General features: G+C 54.7%; 1 protein-coding gene across 5 annotated transcripts; it reads left to right on the top strand.

The window, feature by feature from the left end:
* Positions 1-2,415: 2,415 nt before the first annotated feature.
* Positions 2,416-21,571, top strand: BIK (BCL2 interacting killer). Of its 5 annotated transcripts, XM_057300982.2 has the most exons (5): positions 2,420-2,756; positions 15,687-15,854; positions 19,369-19,467; positions 20,170-20,299; positions 20,887-21,571. In XM_057300982.2, exons 2-5 carry the CDS (start codon positions 15,694-15,696, stop codon positions 20,977-20,979), a joined length of 483 nt encoding a protein of 160 aa, XP_057156965.1. In that variant the 5' UTR covers positions 2,420-2,756; positions 15,687-15,693; the 3' UTR covers positions 20,980-21,571. The 5 variants fall into 5 exon arrangements, with proteins under 5 accessions (XP_034805225.2, XP_057156965.1, XP_014198840.2 ...); XM_034949334.3 differs by having other exon boundaries at positions 2,416-2,756; positions 20,170-21,571; XM_014343354.4 differs by lacking the exon at positions 2,420-2,756 and having other exon boundaries at positions 12,297-15,854.
* Positions 21,572-22,183: the final 612 nt, after the last annotated feature.

The raw sequence follows: 22,183 nt of genomic DNA on the forward strand, positions 1-22,183 counted from the left end.
TCAATCTCCTGACCTTGTGATCTGCCTGCCTCGGCCTCCCAAAGTGCTGGGATTACAGGCACCTGCCACCTTGCCCAGCCATACATGGATTTTTAAAGAATATAGGATTCTAATGGACACAGTGATTTACACAGCATGCCATTTCATTCAATAGATCATGCAATCATGCATCTCCAAGACAGTTTCCTTCGTGAGCTTTTTTTTTTTTTTTAGACAGAAGAATCTTGCTGTGTTGCCCAGGCTGGAGTGCAGTGGCATGATCTTGGCTCACTGCAATCTCCGCCTCCCAGGTTCAAGCAATTCTCTGCCTCAGCCTCCCAAGTAGCTGGGACTACAGGTGAGTGCCATCACACCCGCTACTTTTTTTTTTTTTTTTTTGAGACAGAGTTTCACTCTTGTTGCCCAGGCTGGAGTATAATGGCGTGGTCTCAGCTCACTGCAACCTCTGCCTCCCTAATTCTCCTGCCTCAACCTTCTCAAGTAGCTGGGATTACAGGCATGTGCCACCCCGCCCAGCTAATTTTGTATTTTTAGTAGAGATGGGGTTTCTCCATGTTGGTCAGGCTGGTCTCAAACTCCTGACCTCAGATGAGCCGCCTGCCTTGTCCTCCCAAAGTGCTGAGATTACAGGCGCAAGCCACCGCGCCTGGCCTAGTTTTTTATTTTTTAGTAGAGATGGAGTTTCGTCATGTTGGCCAGGCTGGTCTCAAACACCTGACCTCAGGTGATCCACCTGCCTTGGCCTCCCAAAGTGCTGGGGTTATAGGCGTGAGCCACCATGCCCAGCCATCTCTTCCTCCTTTTGATCAGCATATTATCTTGGGATTTTGCAAAGTAAATAAGTACTGTATTTTCACCCACTCTGCCCTTGAATCATCCAGTGTCCCCAAACGGTCCTTCTTTCTCCATCTTTTCTGCTAATGTTTACTGAACATCTCCTACATGCCTGGCACTGTGCCTCCAGCCTTAAGACCCCTCTGCAAGCATCTCACACATATCAGGTCTTTCGGACCCATGAGACCCCATGTCATTGCTTTACCTCCCTGAGTCTCAATTTTTTCATCTGCAAAATGCATTCAGAGGGAAGCCCCCATTATGAAGGGTTCCCTACTCCTGACTGTAAGGCACTCTGTGGCTGTTAGCCACAGTCAGGGCGAGCTGTTTTGTAGGGGTTGATGTAGTTTGGAGGCCCTAGAAGAAAAGACTACAGGGCCGGGAGTGGTGGCTCACGCCTGTAATCCCAGCACTTTGGGAGGCCGAGGCCGGTGGATCACCTGGTGTCAGGAGTTCAAGACCAGCCTGGCCAATATGGCAAAACCCCATCTCTACTAAAAATACAAAAACTAGCCGGGCATGGTGGCACACGCCTGTAATCCAGCTACTAGGGGGGCTGAGGCGGGAGGATTGCTTCAACCTGGGAGACAGACGTTGCAGTGAGCCAAGATTGTGCCACTGCACTCCAGCCTGGGCAACAGGGCTAGACTCTGTCTCAAAAAAACAAAAACAAAAAAAACCCTCAAAAGCAAAGAAGGTCCAGAGCCCGGAAGGCGGGAGGGGCTCTGAAGACTTTATCACGCTTTACCTCCTCTGTTCCTCCCAACAGCCCAGCTCTTGGTAGGTGCTGTTGTCCATTTCACAGATGAGAACATTGAGGGGGAAGTAATTACCCTAGAGGTGGGAAGAACAGAGTGAGGGTACCCAACAGGTAGCAAACGACAGAGCTGGGGGAGGGGAACCCCTGTCCCTGCCCCTCCCCTAATCTCTGAGGGGATCAAGACAGAAAGAAGTAAACAAGCTTTGCTGTGCCCAGGACAATTGTTACTTTGTTATTCCAGGAGCGCTCTGCCTTCTCCCACCCCCAATATACCCCAGGGCTGGAGTTAGGTCCTACCCATCCCCGCGTAGCAGGCTGCCCACCCGCCCACCCCGCCTGGAACCTTTCTGATTTCTCTGTTCGCCCCGCCAGGGGCTGTGGGGTCCGTCTCACCAGGTCTGCACGTGAGCCCCCTGCCCCCAATCCCTCCCAGTCCCGCCCGCCTCTCGCGGACCCGGAGCCCCGATGGGAGGGGGAAGGCAGTGGGTGTGTCATGCAGCTGGAAGGCTGCGGACGGGCGGCAGTGGAGGGGCAGCCCCCTGGCTTCGGGTATGGATCACTGGATGCTGCTGCTAACCAAATGTGAACCTCGGTTTTCATATTTGTGAAATAGGCTTAAAAACACCTAAATCCCAAAGCTGCCAGCCTAAGGAGCACACGTCTTTGAACGCTGGCTTCACGCTGTCATTTAAGTCATTTCGCCCTCTTGGAGCCTCGGTTTCCACGTGGGTAAAATGATCGTGAAAAAAAGCACCGAGGAGTACTTTGAGCTCGAACGGAGGCCATCCGTGTAAAGGGCCAGATTCTGTCAATGGATCGATCCCCCCGATATTGATGGAAACCCCTGAGTGCACGCCCGTGCTGGGCGCAGGGGAAACAGCGACGCACGGGACAAAACAAGCTTGCAGAACAGCAGGGGGCAGAGAGGCTGTAAACAAGCCAACGGGCTGCACTTGTAGCGGTTCTGTTGCCAATGCCATTCAGACCCCAGTCCGGGATTCCGCGCTCGGGGTGCGAGAGGCCGCTCCCGGGGAGGGGCGGGACCCGGGCGGGGCGGGAGGGGCGGGGCGCCCGGGCCTATTAGGTCCCGCGCCGGCAGCCGGGCCGCAGACACGAAACCTCCCGGGTGGCTTACAGACGCTGCCAGCATCGCCGCCGCCAGGTGAGTGCCCCCCACCCTGCTGCCGCCCGCTGCTCCGCCCAGCTCGAGCCCGGCGGTTAGCGCCCAGGCCGCGGCCCGGGTGCCGAGCGGCTGGAAGTGTGGGGACCCGTGCCCAGGTTTTACCGCTCCAGCAAGTCGCTGGCGGGGCGACGTCTCGGGACTCCGGCTCCGAAACGTACCCTCTCTGTCCGGAGCTCCAGGTCCCCGACGGACGATCGTGCCAGGCGCGGCCCCTGCGGGCCTCAGTCTCCGCGCCTGTGCAATGGGGTGGTCCCTCTGCGTCTCGCCGCGACGGCTGGACGCCCCATCGCCGCCGCACAGTCCTCCAGTGCGGTTTCCGGGCACCCGGCTCCGAACTCTGGGGTCGTGCGGACCCGGCCAGAGCGTAGCGCGGCAACGCCAGCCCACGGCCGCGGCCACACAGCCCCGGTGCCCTTAAAAGAGGGAAGATGGCGTCGTGCCCGGTGCCGCCGGGACCGGCTCCCGGAGGCGCTGCGCACCTGAGGAAGGGCCGAGGAAAGGCTTCGTAACGGGACGCCCAGAAAGTCCGGAACAGGAACGTGCACACGGAGCGGCGCGCAGCCGCCCGCCCTCGCTTGCCCACGCGCCCTGCACAGGTGCGCCCCAGACTGGGCGGGGACTAGAGCCCGGCTGGGGCATGCGACCTTGTTTGGTAAATTGGAGGTGCGCCCCTGCGGGTGACCCGCGAGGGGGCCCCCCGCCTGCGGGGCGCGGTCACGACAAGGCTTGTGGGGTTCGGAGCTGGTCGTCGTCTGGGCTCTGGCCTCCTAAATGCGATCGCTTTCAAGCCCTTCATTGTCAGTTTTGCTAGAATGAGCCACTCGTGGGGTAGGACGTGGTTGTTGATGTTATTGTTGTAGCTCTTACTATTGTAACATTTTTGTTGCTGTTTTAACGCAGTGTTTACTGTGGTCTGGGAGCCCGAGCTTCCCAGGGGGGGTTGGTGTCAGCCTCATGTCCCCGCATTAGGAGGAGCGCAGTCTGCTGGGCACTAGCACCGGGAAGTTCTTAACATCTGTCTGCCCGTGGGAGCAGGAGGCCTCATCTTCCAGGTGGAGAAACAGAGATTTCAGTCCCAGGAGGCACAGAAATGCCAGGGTTGTCTAGCTAGAAGCCAAGGGCCCTTTATGGAACCCAAGCCAAAACCTCTTTCCACTCTCCAGCCCTGTGGCCTCGGAAGGGCTACTCCATCTCTCTGAACCTCAGTTTGTTCTGTTCACTCTGCAAAATGTATCCCTGAGGTTTCTGGCCAGGTGAAAGCCCCTCTCAAGTTAGTAGCCTCCCTGGAGTTAAGACTCACCCCGATTTCTACTTAATTTGGGCACGCCTTTGGAATAAGTTCTCAGGAATGGCACAGTCTGGGTGTTTTTTTGTTTCTTTTTGTTTTTTTTTGAAACAGAGCTTCGCTCTTGTTGCCCAGGCTGGAGTGCAATGGCGCCGTCTCGGCTAACTGCAACCTCTGCCTCCTGGGTTCCAAGGGTTCTCCTGCCTCAGCCTCCTAGTAGCTGGGATTACAGGCGCCCACCACGACGCCCAGCTAATTTTTTGTATTTTTAGTAGAGATGGGGTTTCACCATGTTGGCCAAGCTAGTCTCGAACTCCTGACCTCAGGCGATCCACCCGCCTCAGCCTCCCAAAGTGCTGGGATTACAGGTGTGACCCACCCCGCCCGGCTTGAGTGTTTAAATACTCCTGCCTCAGCCTCCCAAGGTGCTGGGATTACAGACGTGAGCCCCTATGCCTGGCCCTTTTTTTTTTTTAATTGTCTTAAGGATGTTAAGACTAAGATTCTCACACATTTGACTCGCGCCTGTAATCCTAGCACTTTGGGAGGCTGAGGCAGGAGGATTGCTTGAGCTCAGGAGACTAGACTGGGCTAGACCAGACTGGGTAACATGGTAAAACCCTGTCTCTACCAAAAATACAAAAAATTAACCGGGCATGGTGGCATGTGCCTCTGGTCCTAGCTACCCAGGAGGCTGAGTTCAGAGGCCTACCTGAGCTTGGAGGGGTTGAGGCTGCAGTGAACCCTGATCATGCCACTGCACTCTAGCCTGGGAGACAGAGTGAGACCCTGTCTCAAAAAAAGGAGCATTAGGCTGGGCATGGTGGCTCACATTTGTAATCCTAGCACTTTGGGAGGCCGAGGGAGATGGATCACCTGAGGTCAGGAGTTGTGAGACTAGCCTGGCCAACATGGCAAAACCAGTCTCTTTTAAAAATGCAAAAATTAGCCGGTCGTGGTGGCGTGTGTCTGTAATCCCAGCTACTTGGGAGGCTGAGGCAGGAGAACTGCTTGAATCTGGGAGGCAGAGGTTGCACTGAGCGGAGATCACACCATAGCACTCCAGCCTGGGCCACATAGGGAGACTCTCTGTCAAAAGAAAATTTAAAAAAGCATCAAATGGCAGATCCCCAGTGTCTGTTACAGCTTGGGTACTCTATGGCTGGATAGAGAGGCTGCATACATGTTAGTTATTGTAAGTTTTTTTTCTTTTTTTTTTTTGAGATGGAGTTTTGCTCTTGTTGCCCAGGCTGGAGTGCAATGGCTGGGAATACAGGCGTGAGCCACCTCACCCAGCTCAAGATTCTTACACATTTGACTTGCCTGTAATCCCAGCACTTTGGGAGGCTAAGGTGAGAGAATTGCTTGAACCGAGGAGGCGGAGATTGCAGTGAGCAGAGATGGTGCCACTGCACTCAGCCTGGGCTAACATGAGACTCCATCTCAAAAAAAAAAAAAAAAAATTACGTCTTGTGTCACAGAGCTGCAAATAAACCAGAGACTACTCATAACAGTGTACTTTTTCCCCCCCCCATTTCTGATCCCGTCTCAACGGAAGGATGTAATTGAGGAAGGGCTTGATTGGCCAGTGAGTCTTGAAGCTGACACCACTGCTGGTGGTATTTTCCCCTCTCCCTGGAAAGCATCCTGTTTTTAGTGAACCTATTAAATGTGTAGACAATTAATGGCTTTTTGCTTCCCCTGCTGCAGACTTAGCGGATCCCATGAGATTTTGACTACCCTCTGTGCTCAGAACAGTTTGAGCCGTATGGAGGAAGTCTCCGCACCAGTCTTACTGTTGGTGGTCACCAGGAAGCCAGCAGTGTGTCTGAACTGGACACATGTGGCCACTTCCTAGCCTCCCTTTGTCCTGCCACTGGTTGGTTGGGGCTGGGCCCTGGGAGAAACATAGAATGTGAGCAAATCACTCCCTGGCCCCTAAGTTCCTTGTTGGCCCCGAGGCAGGCAGGAGAGGGGCGGGCACACAGGGCAGCTGATTTTCCTAGTGTCAATATTAGGATGTGACAATACAAAACACCACTGGGCCTCGCCAGGCACTGCATGGTAAACCTGTTTTTCTGGGGGTGGGACAGAACTTGGCACCCAGTTAGCCAGACTGAAAAGCCATGCAGCAAAGAGAGAAAAGCTCACTTGTTTATTTGAGTGAGGGTCCCTGTCATTTTGGATATTTAAGATCAAGTATTCTTGACCTCCCCCTCCCCGAGATGGAGTCTTGCTCTGTTGCCCAGGCTGGAGTGCAGTGGCGTGATCTCAGCTCACTGCAACCTCTGCCTCCCGGGTTCAGGTGATTCTCCTGCCTCAGCCTCCCGAGTAGCTGAGATTACAGGCGCGTGCCACCACACCAGGCTAATTTTTGTATTTTTAATAGAGATGGGGTTTCACCACGTTGGCCAGGTTGGTCTTGAACTCTTGACCTTGTGATCTGCCCGCCTCAGCCTCCCAAAGTGCTGGGATTACAGGTGCGAGCCACCGTGCCTGGCCAAGAGATGACATTTATTGTGTGTGACAGTATCTTGGAGATTAGAGGCTCCCTTTCATGTGAGGGCAAAGAGAGCTACCTGATTCCAGGAGGAGCTGAAATTCCCTGTGCAGACAATGGCGCATCATGAAGATAAATCCGAGCTCGGACCGTGAGGTGGTCAGCACGGGTGTGCGCCTCGCAGAGCAACAGGCTCACAGAATGAGAGCTGCCTCTTAGTGGGCACTTACTGCATACCATGCATGCAGCATTTCACCTCCTTCTCAGGGCTACATCTGCCCACGGGGCTTTCCCTCCTGCCCTTTAACAGAAGGTGATACTGTCCAGTCCAGGGTCTCCCAGCCAGGAACAGCCTGCCATCGTGAGCCCAGCACCAGAGTAACCCCTTCCCTCATTCTCAGGATTTTGCAGTGAGCTCTCAGGCTGTCTGCATCCTCTCACCGGCTTTCACCGGGTCCCTGCTCTGTTCTGGGGCCATGCAGGTTCCCGGCTGGCTGGGGCAGACACACAGGTAAACATTTAACGAGACCTTGATGGGCTGAGTGCCCAATCCAGGTCTGTTTACCCAAGGTGCTGGGACAACACAGATGAGGAGCATTTAATTCTGTCCTGGGGAGGGTGGGGAGGAAGTGACTTGTGCCTGAGCCCCAAGGAGGCAGTGAGTCCCCTGTGCCTGCCTGGGGGATGTTGGTAACAGAGGGAGGATGTAAAGGAGGAGCTGGGGTGTGAAAGGGCTGGGGTGCAAGTTCATAGGGGAGACCCAAACACTGAAGCGGAGCCCAGGGGCCGTACCTGCCTCTCAAGCCTCAGGGTCGGGGCCAGGGTGAGCAGTCTTCATATTCTTCAGCCTCAGCATTTCAGAACTTGTTTTATTTTTTTTTTTGAGATGGAGCCTTACTCCCGTCGCGCGGGCTGGAGTGCAGTGGCGTGATCTCGGCTCACTGCAACCTCCACCTCCTGGGTTCAAGTGATTCTCCTTCCTCAGCCTCCCTAGTAGCTGGGATTACAGGCGTGCGCCACCACGCCTTGCTAATTTTTGTATTTTTAGTAGAGACACTGTTTCACCATGTTGACCAGGGGGGTCTTGAACTCCTGACCTTAGTTGATCCATCTGCCTTGACCTCCCAAAGTGCTGGGATTACAGGAGGGAGCCACCGCGCCCCGGCCCAGAACTTGTTTTAAATATGAACTTTTGAAACTTAACAACTATAGGCCCAGGTGGTGGCTTGGCATTCTCTGCTTCCTTCATGGTGATAAAAAGGCACAGGCTTCCCCTTTTTGGGGTCATTTCAAAATCAGTCAAGAGAATTATTAGTCTGTTAGACTTCCTCTACAGTTAGGATTATTTTTATAGGTGTTCGAACAGGAAAGGACATAGAATAAAATCTCCTCCCCTAACTTATTGATACAGGGTCTCACTCTGTCGCCCAGGCTGGAGTGCAGTGGCGCAGTCACAGCTCACTGCAGCCTCAACCCCCTGGGTTCAAGTGATCCTTTCGCCTTGTCCTCTTAAAGTGCTGGGAGCCTCCAAAAGGCTAAGCTGTGACGTTGGGTAGGTTACATGTATTAAATGCATTTTTTTTTTTTTTGAGACAGTTTTGTTCTTGTCACCCAGGCTGGAGTGTAATGGCATAATCTCGGCTCACTACAACCTCTGCCTCCCAGGTTCAAGTGATTCTCCTGCCTCAGCCTCCCGAGTAGCTGGGATTACAGGCGCCCACCACCACAGCCAGCTAATTTTTGTATTTTTAGTAGAGACGGGGTTTCACCATGTTAGCCAGGATGGTTTCGATCTCCTGACCTCGTGATCCACCCGCCTCGGCCTCCCAAAGTGCTGGGATTACAGGCGTAAGCCACCGTGCCCGGCCTGGTGAAACCCCGTCTTTACTAAAAATACAAAATTAGCCACGTGTGGTGGCGTGCACCTGTAGTCCCAGGTACTTGGGAAGTTGAGGTGGAAAGATCACCTGAGCCCAGGGAGGCGGAGACTACAGTGAGCCATGTTCATGCCACTGTACTCCAGCCTGGGTGACAGAGAGACCCTGTCTCAAAATAGTAATACTCCATATTGGGCCTCTCACAGGGGAATCTTGGGGGGAGCTGCAGCTCAGGGTGACTCCCATCTTGTCACTAGCCAGGTGACCCCTTCATTCTGGAGCCTTAGCTCTGAAAGCTGCAGGTGGGGGTGCCGTTTCAGATGCCCCTTTTCCATTTCAAAGGCTCTGATTCTAGATCTTGAAGCCGGATGCGGCACTGGCACCTGGCTTCAGTTTCCACTGTGACGGACGGAGGTCTCCCAGGCCCAGCCCAGGCAGCCAAGCCCATCCTGGAATCAGAACACGCTGAGCACATTTTGTAGGGTGGCACCTTTTTATCCAAGTTACTAGCTACACATCAGTGTTTAAAGAGAAAAAAGTGAGCTGTCTTTTTTTTTTCTTGAAACTTGAGGAAACAAGATACATACTACGGATTTTTTTTTCTTTTTCTTTTTTTTTTTTTTGAGACAGTCTCGCTCTGTCGCCCAGACTGGAGTGTGGTGGCACGATCTCGGCTTACTGAAAGCTCTGCCTCCAGGGTTCAAGCCATTCTCCTGCCTCAGCCTCCCGAGTAGCTGGGACTACAGGCGCCCGCCACCACGCCCAGCTAATTTTTTTTGTATTTTTAGTAGAGACAGGGTTTCACTGTGTTAGCCAGGATGCTCTCCATCTCCTGACCTTGTGATCTGCATGCCTCAACCTCCCAAAGTGCTGGGATTACAGGCGTGAGCCACCGTGCCCGGCCCATATTTTTTTTTTTTGAGATGGAGTTTTTCGCTCTTGTCGCCCAGGTTGGAGTGTAATGGTGTGATCTCGGCTCACTGCAAACTCCTCATCCCAGGTTCAAGCGATTCTCCTGCCTCAGCCGCCCGAGTAGCTGGATTACAGGCGCGCACCACCACACCTGGCTAATTTTTTTTTGAAACGGGGTAGAGACGGAGTTTTACCATGTTAGTCAGGCTGGTCTTGAACTCCTGACCTCGTGATCTGCCCACCTTGGCCTCCCAAAGTGCTGGGATTACAGGTGTAAGCCACCGCGGCTGGCCCATTTCATATATTTTTAAAAATTTTTATTGTTAATTTATTTTTAGAGAGGGGGTCTCGTCGTATTGCCCAGGCTGGTCTTGAACTGGGCTCGTGCGACGTGCCCGCCTCGGCCTCCCGAAGGGCTGTGATGACAGCACAGCAGTGCCTGTGATCTATGGCTTCAATTTTTCAGGGCTACCAGGTCCATGCAGGGGTGTGTGTGGGATGCATCCCTAGAAATCAAAGGTCATGTGCCTGTGTGACTGGTGGATGCTGACTGTCACACTACCCTCCAGAAAGGCAGCAACATGTTCAGTCCACTGTGGCGTCCTGAGCTGTGAGTGGCCTCTGGTCTCCTCTCTTCTAAGGCTGTTGATTGTGTTAGCCAGCTTTTATGGAGCCCCTGCTAGGCGGTGGAAAATGGGCAGTAGTGTATGTTTTCATCCTCTCAGCAGCCCTGGAGGCCCGGCTGTTTCTGCAAGGCTCAGAGATGAGCTGGTTGTTCTGCCTCACACAGCAGGGGCCGAGCAGGGGGTGGAACTGAGGTCCAGCCTGGCTGCAGGCTCAGGGTGTTTCCTGCTGGGTTGCACTGGAGTTGTGTGTGCTCCAAGGGCTTTGCGTCACCCCACCCTCATGGTCCAGGGCCAGGCTGTGACTGGGAGGGTGGCACGTGGAAGACTGGACCAGGGTTTTCTAGCTGGGCCCACTCAGCTGGCCCTCCCTGTGACCCCAGCGTGGCCCCTGACCCTCTCGGTTTGCCTGCCTGTGAAACAGGAAGTGTCAGATCCCGCCTGCTTGGCTTTGACAGGACTGGGTGAGGTCATGAGAGTCTGAGGGTCCCTACCAGGAGTTCGACCTCATCCTCAGGTCCAGCCCCATCCACCTCTGCCCCCAACCCCGCTCTGACACTCCTGCAGCCTCGGCCCTTGAACACCTGCTGAAGGCTGAGCAGAACACATCTCTATTTGCTTGTGCTTCTGGGCAACCTGGGAGGGGCTTGGGAGGTAGATGGCGTTTCCCCATCTTCCAGATGAGCCATAGGCGAGCTGTCGAGTGCAGAGCTGTTCACCAAATGTAGGCTGCTGTGTCCAGAACCTGCCCTCCCTCCCACTCGGAGCCCTGCAGGTGCCCTCAAGGCCGTGGGTGTGGCACTCTTTTCTGCACATACTAGATTTGCATCCTAACCTCTTAGGGTAAAATAGGGCTTCTGACTGGCGCCTGGTGTTTCCACTGGTGAGTGTGTAGGAGGCTAAGTGCGGGCTGTAGCCTGGGTGGGGACACATGGCTAGGTGTGTCTTCCTTCACCAAAGAAGGGTTTCAACTACTCATTTGCAAGTTTGCTGGAAAAAAAAAGATAATAAAAACCAGTCCAGTTTCCTGGATCTGCAGCTGCAGTGACCTCACAGTGGGTCCTCTGGGAATAGGTTGCCTTCATGTCTTCAGTCAACAAACATATGTCTGCTCTATGCCAGGCCTTGGGCTGACAACCAGAAACTGATAAGAGCAGCAGCTCCTCTCTTAGCGGTTTACTCTGTGCCGGATCATTTCATCCCCACAACAGTCCTGTGCAATAGGTGTTACTAGTATCTCCATTCTAATTTTTTTTTTTTCTGATATGGAGTCTGCCCCGTAGCCCAGCCTGGAGTGCAGTGGTCAGCTGGAGCCAGAGGGGAGCAGAGACAGGGGCTGCAGGACCCCCAGGAGGCCCCCAAGCAGACTCTGAGGGTCCAAGAAGGTGATGCCTGAATAGGCCAGCCTCATACCCATCCTCTCAGTACTTTGGGAGGCCCAGGCGGGAGTTGAAGCCAGGAGTTCCGAGACAAGCCTGGGCAACAAAGCAAGACCCTATCTCTACAGCAATTCTATAAAAATGAGCCAGGTGCAGTGGTACATACCTGTCGAGTTACCCTGGAGGCTGAGGTGGGATGATTACCTGAGCCCAGGAGTTTGAGGCTGTAGTGAGCCATGATCAGGCCACTGCACTCCAGCCTGGGCAAAAGGGTGAGACCCTGTCTGTGAAAAAAATAATAATAAAATTTAATTTTTAAAAAAGGACCAATAGGCATAGGCATGGGCCGGTCTGAGGTTGGCTGGTGAGCTCTGCACATTTGAAGACTTTGGAGGCATGGCAGGACCAGGCACCATCCATGGAAAGCATACTTGAGTGTGGTTAGAGCGGGAACCAAGATTGGGGTGGCAGGGCCACAGGGGGAGGGCCTGTTAGTGGATGTGGCACAACCCCCCACTTTTTTTTGAGACAAGTCTTGCTCTGTCACCCAGGTTGGAGTGCAATGGCGCGGTCTCGGCTCACTGCATATTCTGCCTCCTGGATTCAAGTGATTCTCCTGCCTCAGCCTCCCAAGTAGCTGGGATTACAGGCGAGCGCCACCACACCTGGTTAATTTTTGTATTTTTAGTGGAGATGGCGTTTCACCATGTTAGCCAGGCTACTCTCAAACTCCTAAGCTCAGGTGATCCACCTGCCTCCACCTCTCAAAGTGCTGGGATTACAGGCATGAGTCGCACTGCACCAGGCCAGGTCTAGGGAGCCGAACAGAGCAGTGACAGGGTCAGGGTTGAGGCTGCTACCTTGAGATTAGGTTGGAGAGAGCTCCACTGAAGGCTGGAGACCAGTAAGGCATTCAGAGCTGGTGCCAGGTAGGATCTGACAGGACTGGGCCTCCCTTGGGCTGGTGGGGTGGCCAGGAGAGACCAGAGCAGGAGGTCGCTGCTGCAAGGACCCTCCTGGGCAGGCTCCCCACCTTCCACTCCCTGGCTCCACACTTTTCCCATGCAGATCTGGGCCCTAAGGCCAGCCTAGGCCCAGTTGGTGATGGGATCTTTGCCATTCATATCAAGTCAATCTGAGGGCCTGGGCCCAGAGGCCAGATGGTTAAAGGTTCAGATTAGGTCCCTTCTTTGTGGTAGAGGGTAATGGGTATTTAATAAATTAATCAGAAGTGCTGCAATCCCAGTACTTTGGGAGGCTGAGGCAGGCGGATCACTTGAGATCAGGAGTTGAGACCAGCCTGGCCAACATGGTAAAACCCCGACTCTACTAAAAATACAAAAATTAGCCGGGTGTGGTGGCATGTGCCTGTAATCCCAGCTACCTGGGAGTCTGAGGCAGGAGAATCACTTGAACCTGGGAGGCGGAGGTTGCACCTGAGCTGAGATCACACCACTGCACTCCAGCCTGGGCAATAGAGTGAGACTGTCTCAAAAACAAACAAACAAACAAACACTACCACCAACAAAAACACAATAGATGGGGAAACTGAGGCTGGCGCAGGAAGGGTTGGGCTAGGGTGTCAACCTGAGGTGAGACGTGGTCCTGGGTCTACTCAGATGGGGAGGTTGGCAGGGTGGGGAGCTTGAAAGGGTCTTGCAGGCAGAGCGTGGGTGACTGACTCCTCAGGTGGGCCTGACCTGCACTCTGCTGCAGACCCTGGACAGCGTAACCCACTCTGGTGGCTGGGGCCTTCTTCCTATCTGGCGCCTAAGGATTCTCGGAATGCCTGCTGGGTAAGGGGGCTGTGGGGACAGTGGGTCAAGGCGAGGCTCGGTGCAGCTCACAGCTCAGCTCACAGTGAGCTGAGGATCCACTGTTGCTCTGGCTTTGCGGGGCGTGGAGGTACTGGGGTCTCCAGGAGCACAAAGCAGGAGACTGCCTTTTCGAGGGGAAGGGAAAGGGGGGAAAAGCAAACAAGGGCTGGAGCTGCTTTCCTAGGGAAATGCCATTTGCATAGACACCCAAGGCAGCTGGAAGTTCTGGACACAGTTCTTCTAATGCCAGCTTAACACACACACTGCTGGCCGTCTATACAATGTAAAACATCTCATCTGGGAAATCTTATTTTTTCTTTTTGAGTCAGAATCTAGCTCTGCCTCCCAGGTTCAAGCTGGGATTACAGGCGTATGTCACCACGCCTGGCTCATTTTGTATTTTTATTAGAGGCGGGGTTTTACCATGTTGGCCAGGCTGGTCTCAAACTCCTGACCTCAGGTGATCCGCCCGTCTCAGCCTCCCAAAGCGCTGGGATTACAGGCGTGAGCCACCGCCCCCGGCCCATCCATCTCCCTTGAATGCTGAAAGCAAGTCGTGAGCACACACTTGTGCCTAGGCCTGTGGGAGGGCGGCCCTGTGGGTCCTGCCTGCCGTCAGTTTTCTCTCTCCTGGGGGTCAGGGAGACTTGGAGCTCTGTCCCTTCTTGGCTTAGTCATGAACTTCTCTAAGCCTCAGTGTCCTGTGTGAACAAACAGTTCAGTGAGATGGTGGGAGGGCGGAGTGTCCTATCAGCAGGCATGGGGAATTAAAAATTAAGAACACCCAGGGCATTATGGTAAGAAAATAATGAGTTGAAGCATAAAGGTAATGGTTAGTGCCAACTTCCTCCCAGCGTGCCAGGCCCTGTTCAAAGTACATGAAGGAGTTCCTTATTTCGTCTTCCCAATAGCCCAGGGCGGGGCTCTCAGACCATGAAACCCATTTCACAGATGAAGAAATTGACACACTGCTGCTAACTGCCAGAGCCGGGCTTTGAACTAGGCCATTAGATTTCCGTGCCACAGTCATCGTCATTATCGTCATCTGCATCTAAGGCTGTTTGGTACCCTGTGGGGTAAATGTGGGGTACATGATGGTGAATCAGGTCGCAGAACCCTTCTCTGCCATCATGATGAAACATTTATTGGCATGGGATTCGCAATGATCATAGTTAGGAAGGCCTTTGGTGGCAAAGAAGAGGAAACTCAGTGAATGGTGATGAGGACACATTTGGGTTCATTTTTCTTACACACAGTTGGAGGAGACAGCTCAGTGACACCCTCAGGCCTGGCCGCTCTCTGCCTCCCCGCTCTGCTCTTCTTGGTCAGCCACTGCAGCTCCATCTTTGAAGGAGCTGCCCTGGCTGTGTCTACTCCCTGGCATGCAACCCCTGCCTCCAGCCTCTGAGCCCTCATTGACCAGAACTGGGTTACACGGTTGTCACCAGCTGCAAGGGATGCTGGGAAGCTGAGGGAGAGGAGGGCCATGGTTGGCTTAGATGAATGAGGATGCAGGGCCACCCCGAAGAAAATTGGGGTTCTATCAGCAAGGAGCCAGGTGGAATGGATATCGGAGAGGTAAATAGCATCTGCCAGTAAAGAAGGCTGTAAGACACTGTATAGGGTGATCCCATTTGTGAAGAAGGATGTGTGATGCGCACACGTGTTTAGGAAAAACACTAGAAGAATTAGCGATGGTCTCTCTGGGAATGGGGATTGTGATACGTTTTTCTCATGCTGCCTCTCTGCCTTTCTTCTCAAGAGAAACAGCAGACACCAAAGAACAGGTGTAGCCTTCTGTTAAGTGGTACAGAGGAATCGCCCTGCAGCCTGGCCTCTGTCCCCTGTGCTGACAGCAGGTGCCTGGGTTTTCTGCTTTGACAGGTTCTTGAGGGCTGGTGTCCGAGGAGAACTTCTAATATTTATTTATACTCCGATTTTGTTTCACAAAGAAGAAAAAGGCTGGGCGTGGTGGCTCATGTCTGTCATCCCAGCACTTTGGGAGGCCGAGGTGGGGTGGATCACTTTGAGATCAGGAGTTCAAGACCAGCCTGGCCAACATGATGAAACCCCCGTCTTTACTAAAAATACAAAATAATGAGCCAGGCATAGCTCATGCCTGTAGTCCCAGCTACTCAGGAGGCTGAGGCAGGAGAATTGCTTGAACCCAGGAGGCAGAGGTTGCAGTGAGCCAAGATTGTGCCATTGCCCTCCAGCCTGGGTGACAAAGCAAGACTCAGTATCCAAAAACAAAGAAAGAAAGAAAGGGCCCTTATGAATCATCTTCAAGTGCCTCCCTTCCAAGAACAGAGATGCTAGGCGACTTGCCCAGAGGCACACAGCCAGCATGTAGCAGGATTCATGCCTGTGGGAGCTGGGGTTGGGGGATATTGACGGCTTTAGCGGATCAAAAGAGCTGGTGAGTAGGGCTATACAATCTGGGGGTCATCCTGTGAGAGAGCCCCCAGACTGCTCAGTTCTTAGGGGTCCAGTCATATGCTGTCTTTTTGCCCCAGAGGAGAAATGTCTGAAGTAAGACCCCTCTCCAGAGACATCTTGATGGAGACCCTCCTGTATGAGCAGCTCCTGGAACCCCCGACCATGGAGGTTCTTGGCGTGACTGACTCTGAAGAGGACCTGGACCCTATGGAGGACTTCGATTCTTTGGAGTGCATGGAGGGCAGGTAGGTCCCCATGGCCTGCCCTACCCCCTGCCTGATAGTGACTTCAGGGGTGGGCTGGATGAGCAGACCTTCTGTGAGTGGGGGAGCGCCTGCAGATGCCTCCCAGGCAGGGCCTCTGAGAGGAAGATTTCTCGGATGTGGGCATGGAGGCTTCTGCCCTGGGAGCGGCTTCACTTTGCTGCCCCACCCTCCCCTGATACCAGCTCACAGACCCCTGGACAGCCAGCATGTTCACAGTCTCAAGATGGACCTGGGGCCACTGGCTGTCAAAATGGCACAGTGTCTGGGCCTCAGGGAGCTAGATAGGCCCTTAGCGACCTGCTGAGGACATCAGGGCCTCTTGAAGGAGGTGGCTCTGTTGCCAGAAAGGGGACCCAATCCAGATCCCAAGAGAGGGTTCTTAGATCTCAAGCAAGAAAGAATTTGGGCCACACGCAGTGGCTCGCGCCTGTAATCCCAGCACTTAGGGAGGCTGAGGCAGGCGGATCACTTGAGGTCAGGAGCTCGAGACCAGCCTGGCCAACATGGCAAAACCCTGTCTCTACTAAAAATACAAAAAGCAGCTGGGCCTGGTGGCACATGTCTGTAGTCCCAGCTAGTCGGGAGGCTGAGGCAGGAGAATCTCTTGAACGCAGGAGGCAGAGGTTGCAGTGAGCCAAGGTTGCAAAAATGCACTCCAGCCTGGGCAACAGAGCGAGACTCCATCTCAAAAAAAGAAAACCTACTCTATAGGCAGAGCAGCGGCATGGGCTGCTCAACTGAATATACTTATAGTTATTTCCTGATTACATGCTAAACAAGGGGTGGATTATTCATGAGTGTCCGGGTAAGGGGTGGGCAGTTCCCGGAACTGAGAATTCCTCCTCCTTTTAGACAATATAGGGCAACTTCCTGACGTTGCCATGGCATTTGTAAACTGTCGTGGCACTGGTGAGTGACTCCAACATGCTAATATAGTTGGTGCACAATGAATAGTGAGGATGACTGGAGGTCACTTTTGTGCCCATCTTGGCTTTGGTGGGCTTTGGCTGGTGTCTTTGCCGAATCCTGTTTTATCAGCAGGGTCTTTGTAACCTGTATCTTATGCTGATGTCCTATCTCATCCTGTGACTTAGAATTCCTAGCCTCCTGGGAATGCAACCCAGTAGGTCTCAGCCTTTTGTTACCCAGCCCCTAATCAAGATGGAGTCGCTCTGGTTCAACTGCCTCTGACGGCTCTCATTTTAGAAAACCAGAACCGGGCCGGGCGCCGTGGCTCATGCCTGTAATCCCAGCACTTTGGGAGGCTGAGGTGGGCGGATCACCTGAGGTTGGGAGTTAGAGACTAGCCTGGCCAACATGGTGAAACCCAATCTCTACTAAAAATACAAATATTACCCAGGTATGGGGCCGGGGGCGGGGGGATGGGCGCTGGTAGTCCCAGCTACTCAGGAGGCTGAGGCAGGAAAATCACTTGAACCCGGGAGGTGGAGGTTGCAGTGAGCCCTAAGATCGCACCACTGCACTCCAGCCTGGGTAACAGAGTAAGACTCCGTTTCACAAAAAAAGAGAAAGAGAAAAGAAAGAAAGAAAAAAGAAAGAAAACCAGAACCTATGGAAGAGCCTGAGGAGGCCATGCAGTTCCTGGTCCCGGCTTCAAAGAATCACTGAGGCATGTAGAAGGGATCTTCCTTGGACTGACAAGGACCCTGGAGGCAGCAGGATTTGCCTGGGGTTTCAGGGGCCAAGGTCCAGTAGGAGCTGACCCTTGCTCCCAGCTATGTCCAGCACACGGCAGCATACCCAGATGTCCAGGCACACCCGGCCATCCCAGCGGCAGGAAGGACCTGCACTTTTTTTTTTTTTTTGAGACAGAGTCTCTGTCACCCAGGCTGGAGTGCAGTGGCATGATCTTGGCTCACTGCAACCTCCACCTCCCGGGTTCAAGTGATTTTCCTGCCTCAGCCTCCTGAGTAGCTGGGAGTGCAGGCGTGCACCAGCATGCCCGGCTTTTTTTTTTTTTTTTTTTTTTTTTGAGACGGAGTCTCGCTGTGTCGCCCAGGCTGGAGTACAGTGGCATGATCTCTGCTCACCACAAGCTCCACCTCCCTGGTTTACGCCATTCTCCTGCCTCAGCCTCCTGAGTAGCTGGGACTACAGGCGCCTGCCACCACACCTGGCTAATTTTTTGTATTTTCAGTAGAGACGGGGTTTCATCATGTTAGCCAGGATGGTCTCGATCTCCTGACCTCGTGATCTGCCTGCCTCGGCCTCCCAAAAAGTGCTGGGATTACAGGCGTGAGCCACCACACCCGGCCAGGACTGGCACTTTCATTCTTCCCCTGGTACAGATGAGGAACGTGAAGGCCCAGGAGCAGCTGACCTCAGTAGTTTCTACCCTGAGCCTGGAAGAGAATGGTCAGGCCTGACCTGGGCTGTTGCTTTCTGCTGGGGAATCCTGGCTCTGATGTGGCACCTCCCACAGGCCAGGGACCAGCTCCATGTTCCACAGGATTCTTTTCTGCTCAGGATTTTTTTTTTCAGCCTCAGGATTTTTAGTCATTAAGGATTTTAGAACTGGAGGCACCTGTCCATTAATGGACAAGGTTGGAGGACATGAAGCCTGGGGCAGTATTTTCCTGAGGTTTCCCAGGGTAACAGAAGGTAGGACCACAGCCCCCAACCCTGATTGCCAGCCCACACCTGTACCCCCCCCACCCGCATCCCCTCCAAGTAGGGAGTGTAGGCCCAGGGCATTGGCAGGTCAGGTGGGTGGGGCCAGGGGCCAGGGCCCAGGGCCGGCCTCAGCTCAGGGCCCCTAGGAGTCCCACTTCCCTGGGAGTTCCCCCGGTGTAGTCACTGGGATGGAATGCACACAGGTCCCTGGTAGAGGCCCAGACCAGCAAGCTGGGATGGTGGGGAGTGTCTTAGTCTTTGTGTAGGAGTGAATGCGGGTGGGGTGTAGGATCAAGGATGTGGTTTAGTGGGGGGCCCACTAGGGGCTTAGTCCCCCCATTCTGAGAGGGGTGGTGCCAGCAGGGCTGGTTTCAGGATTGGGACCAGGACACAGGTCTTAGAGCCCCCTCACCTCCCACAAAGGAAGGTAAGCTGCAACCCCTGTGGGAAGGGGGCTCAAGGGGGCTCAGCCATCCGGGGGACTCAGCACCCCCAGACCTGTCCATTCCCTTTGGTCAGCCTCAGCTATCCGGGGGCTCAGCACCCCCCAGACCTGCTCGTTCCCCTTGTCCACCGTTTCCACCAAAGCCCACAGGTGGGCCTGCCCCAGGATTCTTTTTGAAATAGCTTGCACCTCTGGGGCCACCCACGGATGGGACCTCATGGGTATCTCTGAATCCAAGTGGGAGCCGGAGGAGGGATACAGGGAGGCGCACTCACTGCCTACCCCGAATCTGACACCATCTCTTCTCCTCTGGGCCACTCCCAGCTGCACACAATCCGTTGGCTGGGTGGGTCCAGGTGCATGTGGCCTCCACGGCACAGCCACACCCCTGACTCCTGTGTGTGCTCCCTGCAGTGACGCGTTGGCCCTGCGGCTGGCCTGCATCGGGGATGAGATGGACGTGAGCCTCAGGGCCCCGCGCCTGGCCCAGCTCTCCGACGTGGCCATGCACAGGTAGCCGGCCTATGCCCTATGCCTCTACACCTGGGGAGGGGCCCTGGGCGGTGGGTGGAGGCCCTGAACACAGCACAGGGCTGGGCCCTGAGGAAGCTCTGTGGGGGATGTGCCTTGACACTCTGGGGCTGTACTGAAACCCTTGGCTGCTTCCCGCACCTCTCCTGGGAGCCCCCAGCTCCTGGCACTCGCCCCCTGCCACCTGTCCCTGGCATTCCTGGGCAACAAAGCAGAGCCCAGGGCCCTTTTCTCTCTCGCCGTCCTCATTGAGCCCAGATGGTACATTTCCACCGTGGTCTTAAGAGGGGGTGCTACGTGAGCTTGGATCCTAGATCCTGGGGGCTGGGCCTCTCAGCTAGTCTCCGGTGGGGGAACAGAGTGGGCAGTGGCTTGTGAGGGCCCTGTAGAATGGGGGTTTATTTTCCACGTGGCCAGCTCAGGAAGACAGGGCCAAACACCTGGTGGGCTGGCGGGCGGCTGGCTGGCGGAGGAAGCAGGAAGTTGGAATGAATTTGACCACAAACAGTCCATACCACGCGGCCCCTGCAGGTGGAGGTGCCCACGGAAAGGGCCCCGGGTGGCTGTGGGGTGGGAGGGCACAGGCCCCTGCTCCCCACAGCTGTGATGGTATCATCTAAGTACAGGCTGCCCCTACCTGTTCTTGCAGTAATGGCTTTGGCCCCCCATCCTCTTTGTCTATAGCCTGGGTCTGGCTTTCATCTACGACCAGACTGAGGACATCAGGGATGTTCTTAGAAGTTTCATGGACGGTTTCACCACACTTAAGGAGAACATAATGAGGTTCTGGAGATCCCCGAACCCCAGGTCCTGGGTAAGAGCCTTGAGATCCCTGACCCTGACTTGCGCTGCGGCCAGTGGGGGCTGTCAGAGCCGCTCCTTGGGGCGCCACAGTCCCCACCACTCCGTATCATCTTCTGTGTCACCTGTGTCCACATCTGCCTGATCCCATGGGCTTTTGGGTTTGAGATGCCTGGTTGTGAGTGCACAAACCAGTGCATGGTCCTGGGTCTCCCTCTGGTCCGAGAGCCTTCACCTGGCAGGCAGGACTCCCGTCTCCTGGCCAGGGCAGGGGCCTCCCTGAGCAGCCTTCCTGGTAGCCTGGTCCCATGGTGTCCACTCGGCACCGCCCACCACAAGGGCAGCTGACTGCCCTCACCTGTGTCCACTGGGTGTCTTTCCCTGTGTCCCACAGACTGGCAGGCCCAGGCCACGCTGGCCTCTCTGGCCACGTCCTCAGGGCCACTTTCCCCCTCTCCTGAACTCCTTCCTTCTCTGGTCCCCTCGAGCTCCTTCCCAGTCCCCACCCTCCTGGGCTTCCCCTTGGCACTCCGCTGTCACCCGTCTGGCCCCATTGCTGGGGCCTGCCCCGAGCCTGACTCATTTGCTTTGCTCCCGCAGGTGTCCCGCGAACAGGTGCTGCTGGCGCTGCTGCTGCTGCTGGCGCTGCTGCTGCCGCTGCTCAGCGGGGGCCTGCACCTGCTGCTCAAGTGAGGCCCCGGCGGCTCAGGGCGGGGCTGGCCCCACCCCCATGACCACTGCCCTGGAGGTGGCGGCCTGCTGCTGTTATCTTTTTAACTGTTTTCTCATGATGCCTTTTTATATTTAAACCCCGAGATAGTGCTGGAACACTGCTGAGGTTTTATACTCAGGTTTTTTGTTTTTTTTTTTATTCCAGTTTTCATTTTTTCTAAAAGATGAATTCCTATGGCTCTGAAATTGTCACCGGTTAACTGTGGCCTGTGCCCAGGAAGAGCCATTCACTCCTGCCCCTGCCCACACGGCAGGTAGCAGGGGGAGTGCTGGTCACACCCCTGTGTGATATGTGATGCCCTCAGCAAAGAATCTACTGGAATAGATTCCGAGGAGCAGGAGTGCTCAATAAAATGTTGGTTTCCAGCAGTCTCTGGTCCTCTCTGGGGGGTTGGCAGCACCAGCACGGGCTTCCTCTCGCCCCAGGGAGGCACACTGTGTTGGTGGGGAGGGCAGGGCCTGTGTGCTCCCAATCAGATCCTTCCCTGCAAAAGGGGACCGCAAATGCTGCCTTGGTTTGGCCCGACGGTTTGCCTTCTCCCTTGTCCCGGTCTGTGGCCTAAAATCCACTGTTGGGGGTTATTTCCTTTGGGCTTTCAGTTCCTCTTTAGGGGATGCCTGCCTCTCCCTGCACAGACTCCCCACCACAGGGATGCAGCCGTGGCTCCGCTCACAGGGAGAGGTGTGGTAGGGATTGGGGAGCAGGACAAGGGGCACCAGGGGCAGGAGGGCCAGGACCCTGCTTTGTACCTTTGTAGGCTTGGTACCTGCCCTGGGCCTTGGCCTCGTGCCATTTGTAGACCCCACCAGGCCTCCCTCCTAGGACATCGGCTCTGTGTCTGTCCTCCACCCCAAATGTCAAAGCTGGGCTGGGCCGGCCACCATTCTCCAACCCCCAACCCCCCTCATCCCCAGAGCTGGGAGATGCAGCTGTTCATACCTCCCAGGCTGGCTGGGCAGACCCTGCATCCTGCTCACTCCTCCCTCCATCCTGGCCTCCAAACCAAAGGGGACCGCCAATAGGCTTTCCTGCCTCCTTATGTCTTCTCTCCCCAAGGTCTGGCCCTTTGCAGCCTTTTTTTTTTTTTTTTTTTTTTTAATTAAGAGACTTGGCTTTCCTGTGTTGCCCAGGTCGGCCACCAACTCCTGGGCTCAAGCAGTCCTC

This window comes from Pan paniscus, chromosome 23 (genome assembly GCF_029289425.2).
Source record: "Pan paniscus chromosome 23, NHGRI_mPanPan1-v2.0_pri, whole genome shotgun sequence".
In the NCBI taxonomy this organism is placed as follows: domain Eukaryota; kingdom Metazoa; phylum Chordata; class Mammalia; order Primates; family Hominidae; genus Pan; species Pan paniscus.

Excerpts from the sequence above, each read along its gene's own strand:
- BIK (XM_034949333.3), top strand. The coding sequence starts at position 15,667 with ATGCTGTCTTTTTGCCCCAGAGGAGAAATGTCTGAAGTAAGACCCCTC. Across the intron at positions 15,855-19,368 it reads TTGGAGTGCATGGAGGGCAG|TGACGCGTTGGCCCTGCGGC; the intron begins GTAGGTCCCCAT and ends TGCTCCCTGCAG. Across the intron at positions 19,468-20,169 it reads TCCGACGTGGCCATGCACAG|CCTGGGTCTGGCTTTCATCT; the intron begins GTAGCCGGCCTA and ends CTTTGTCTATAG.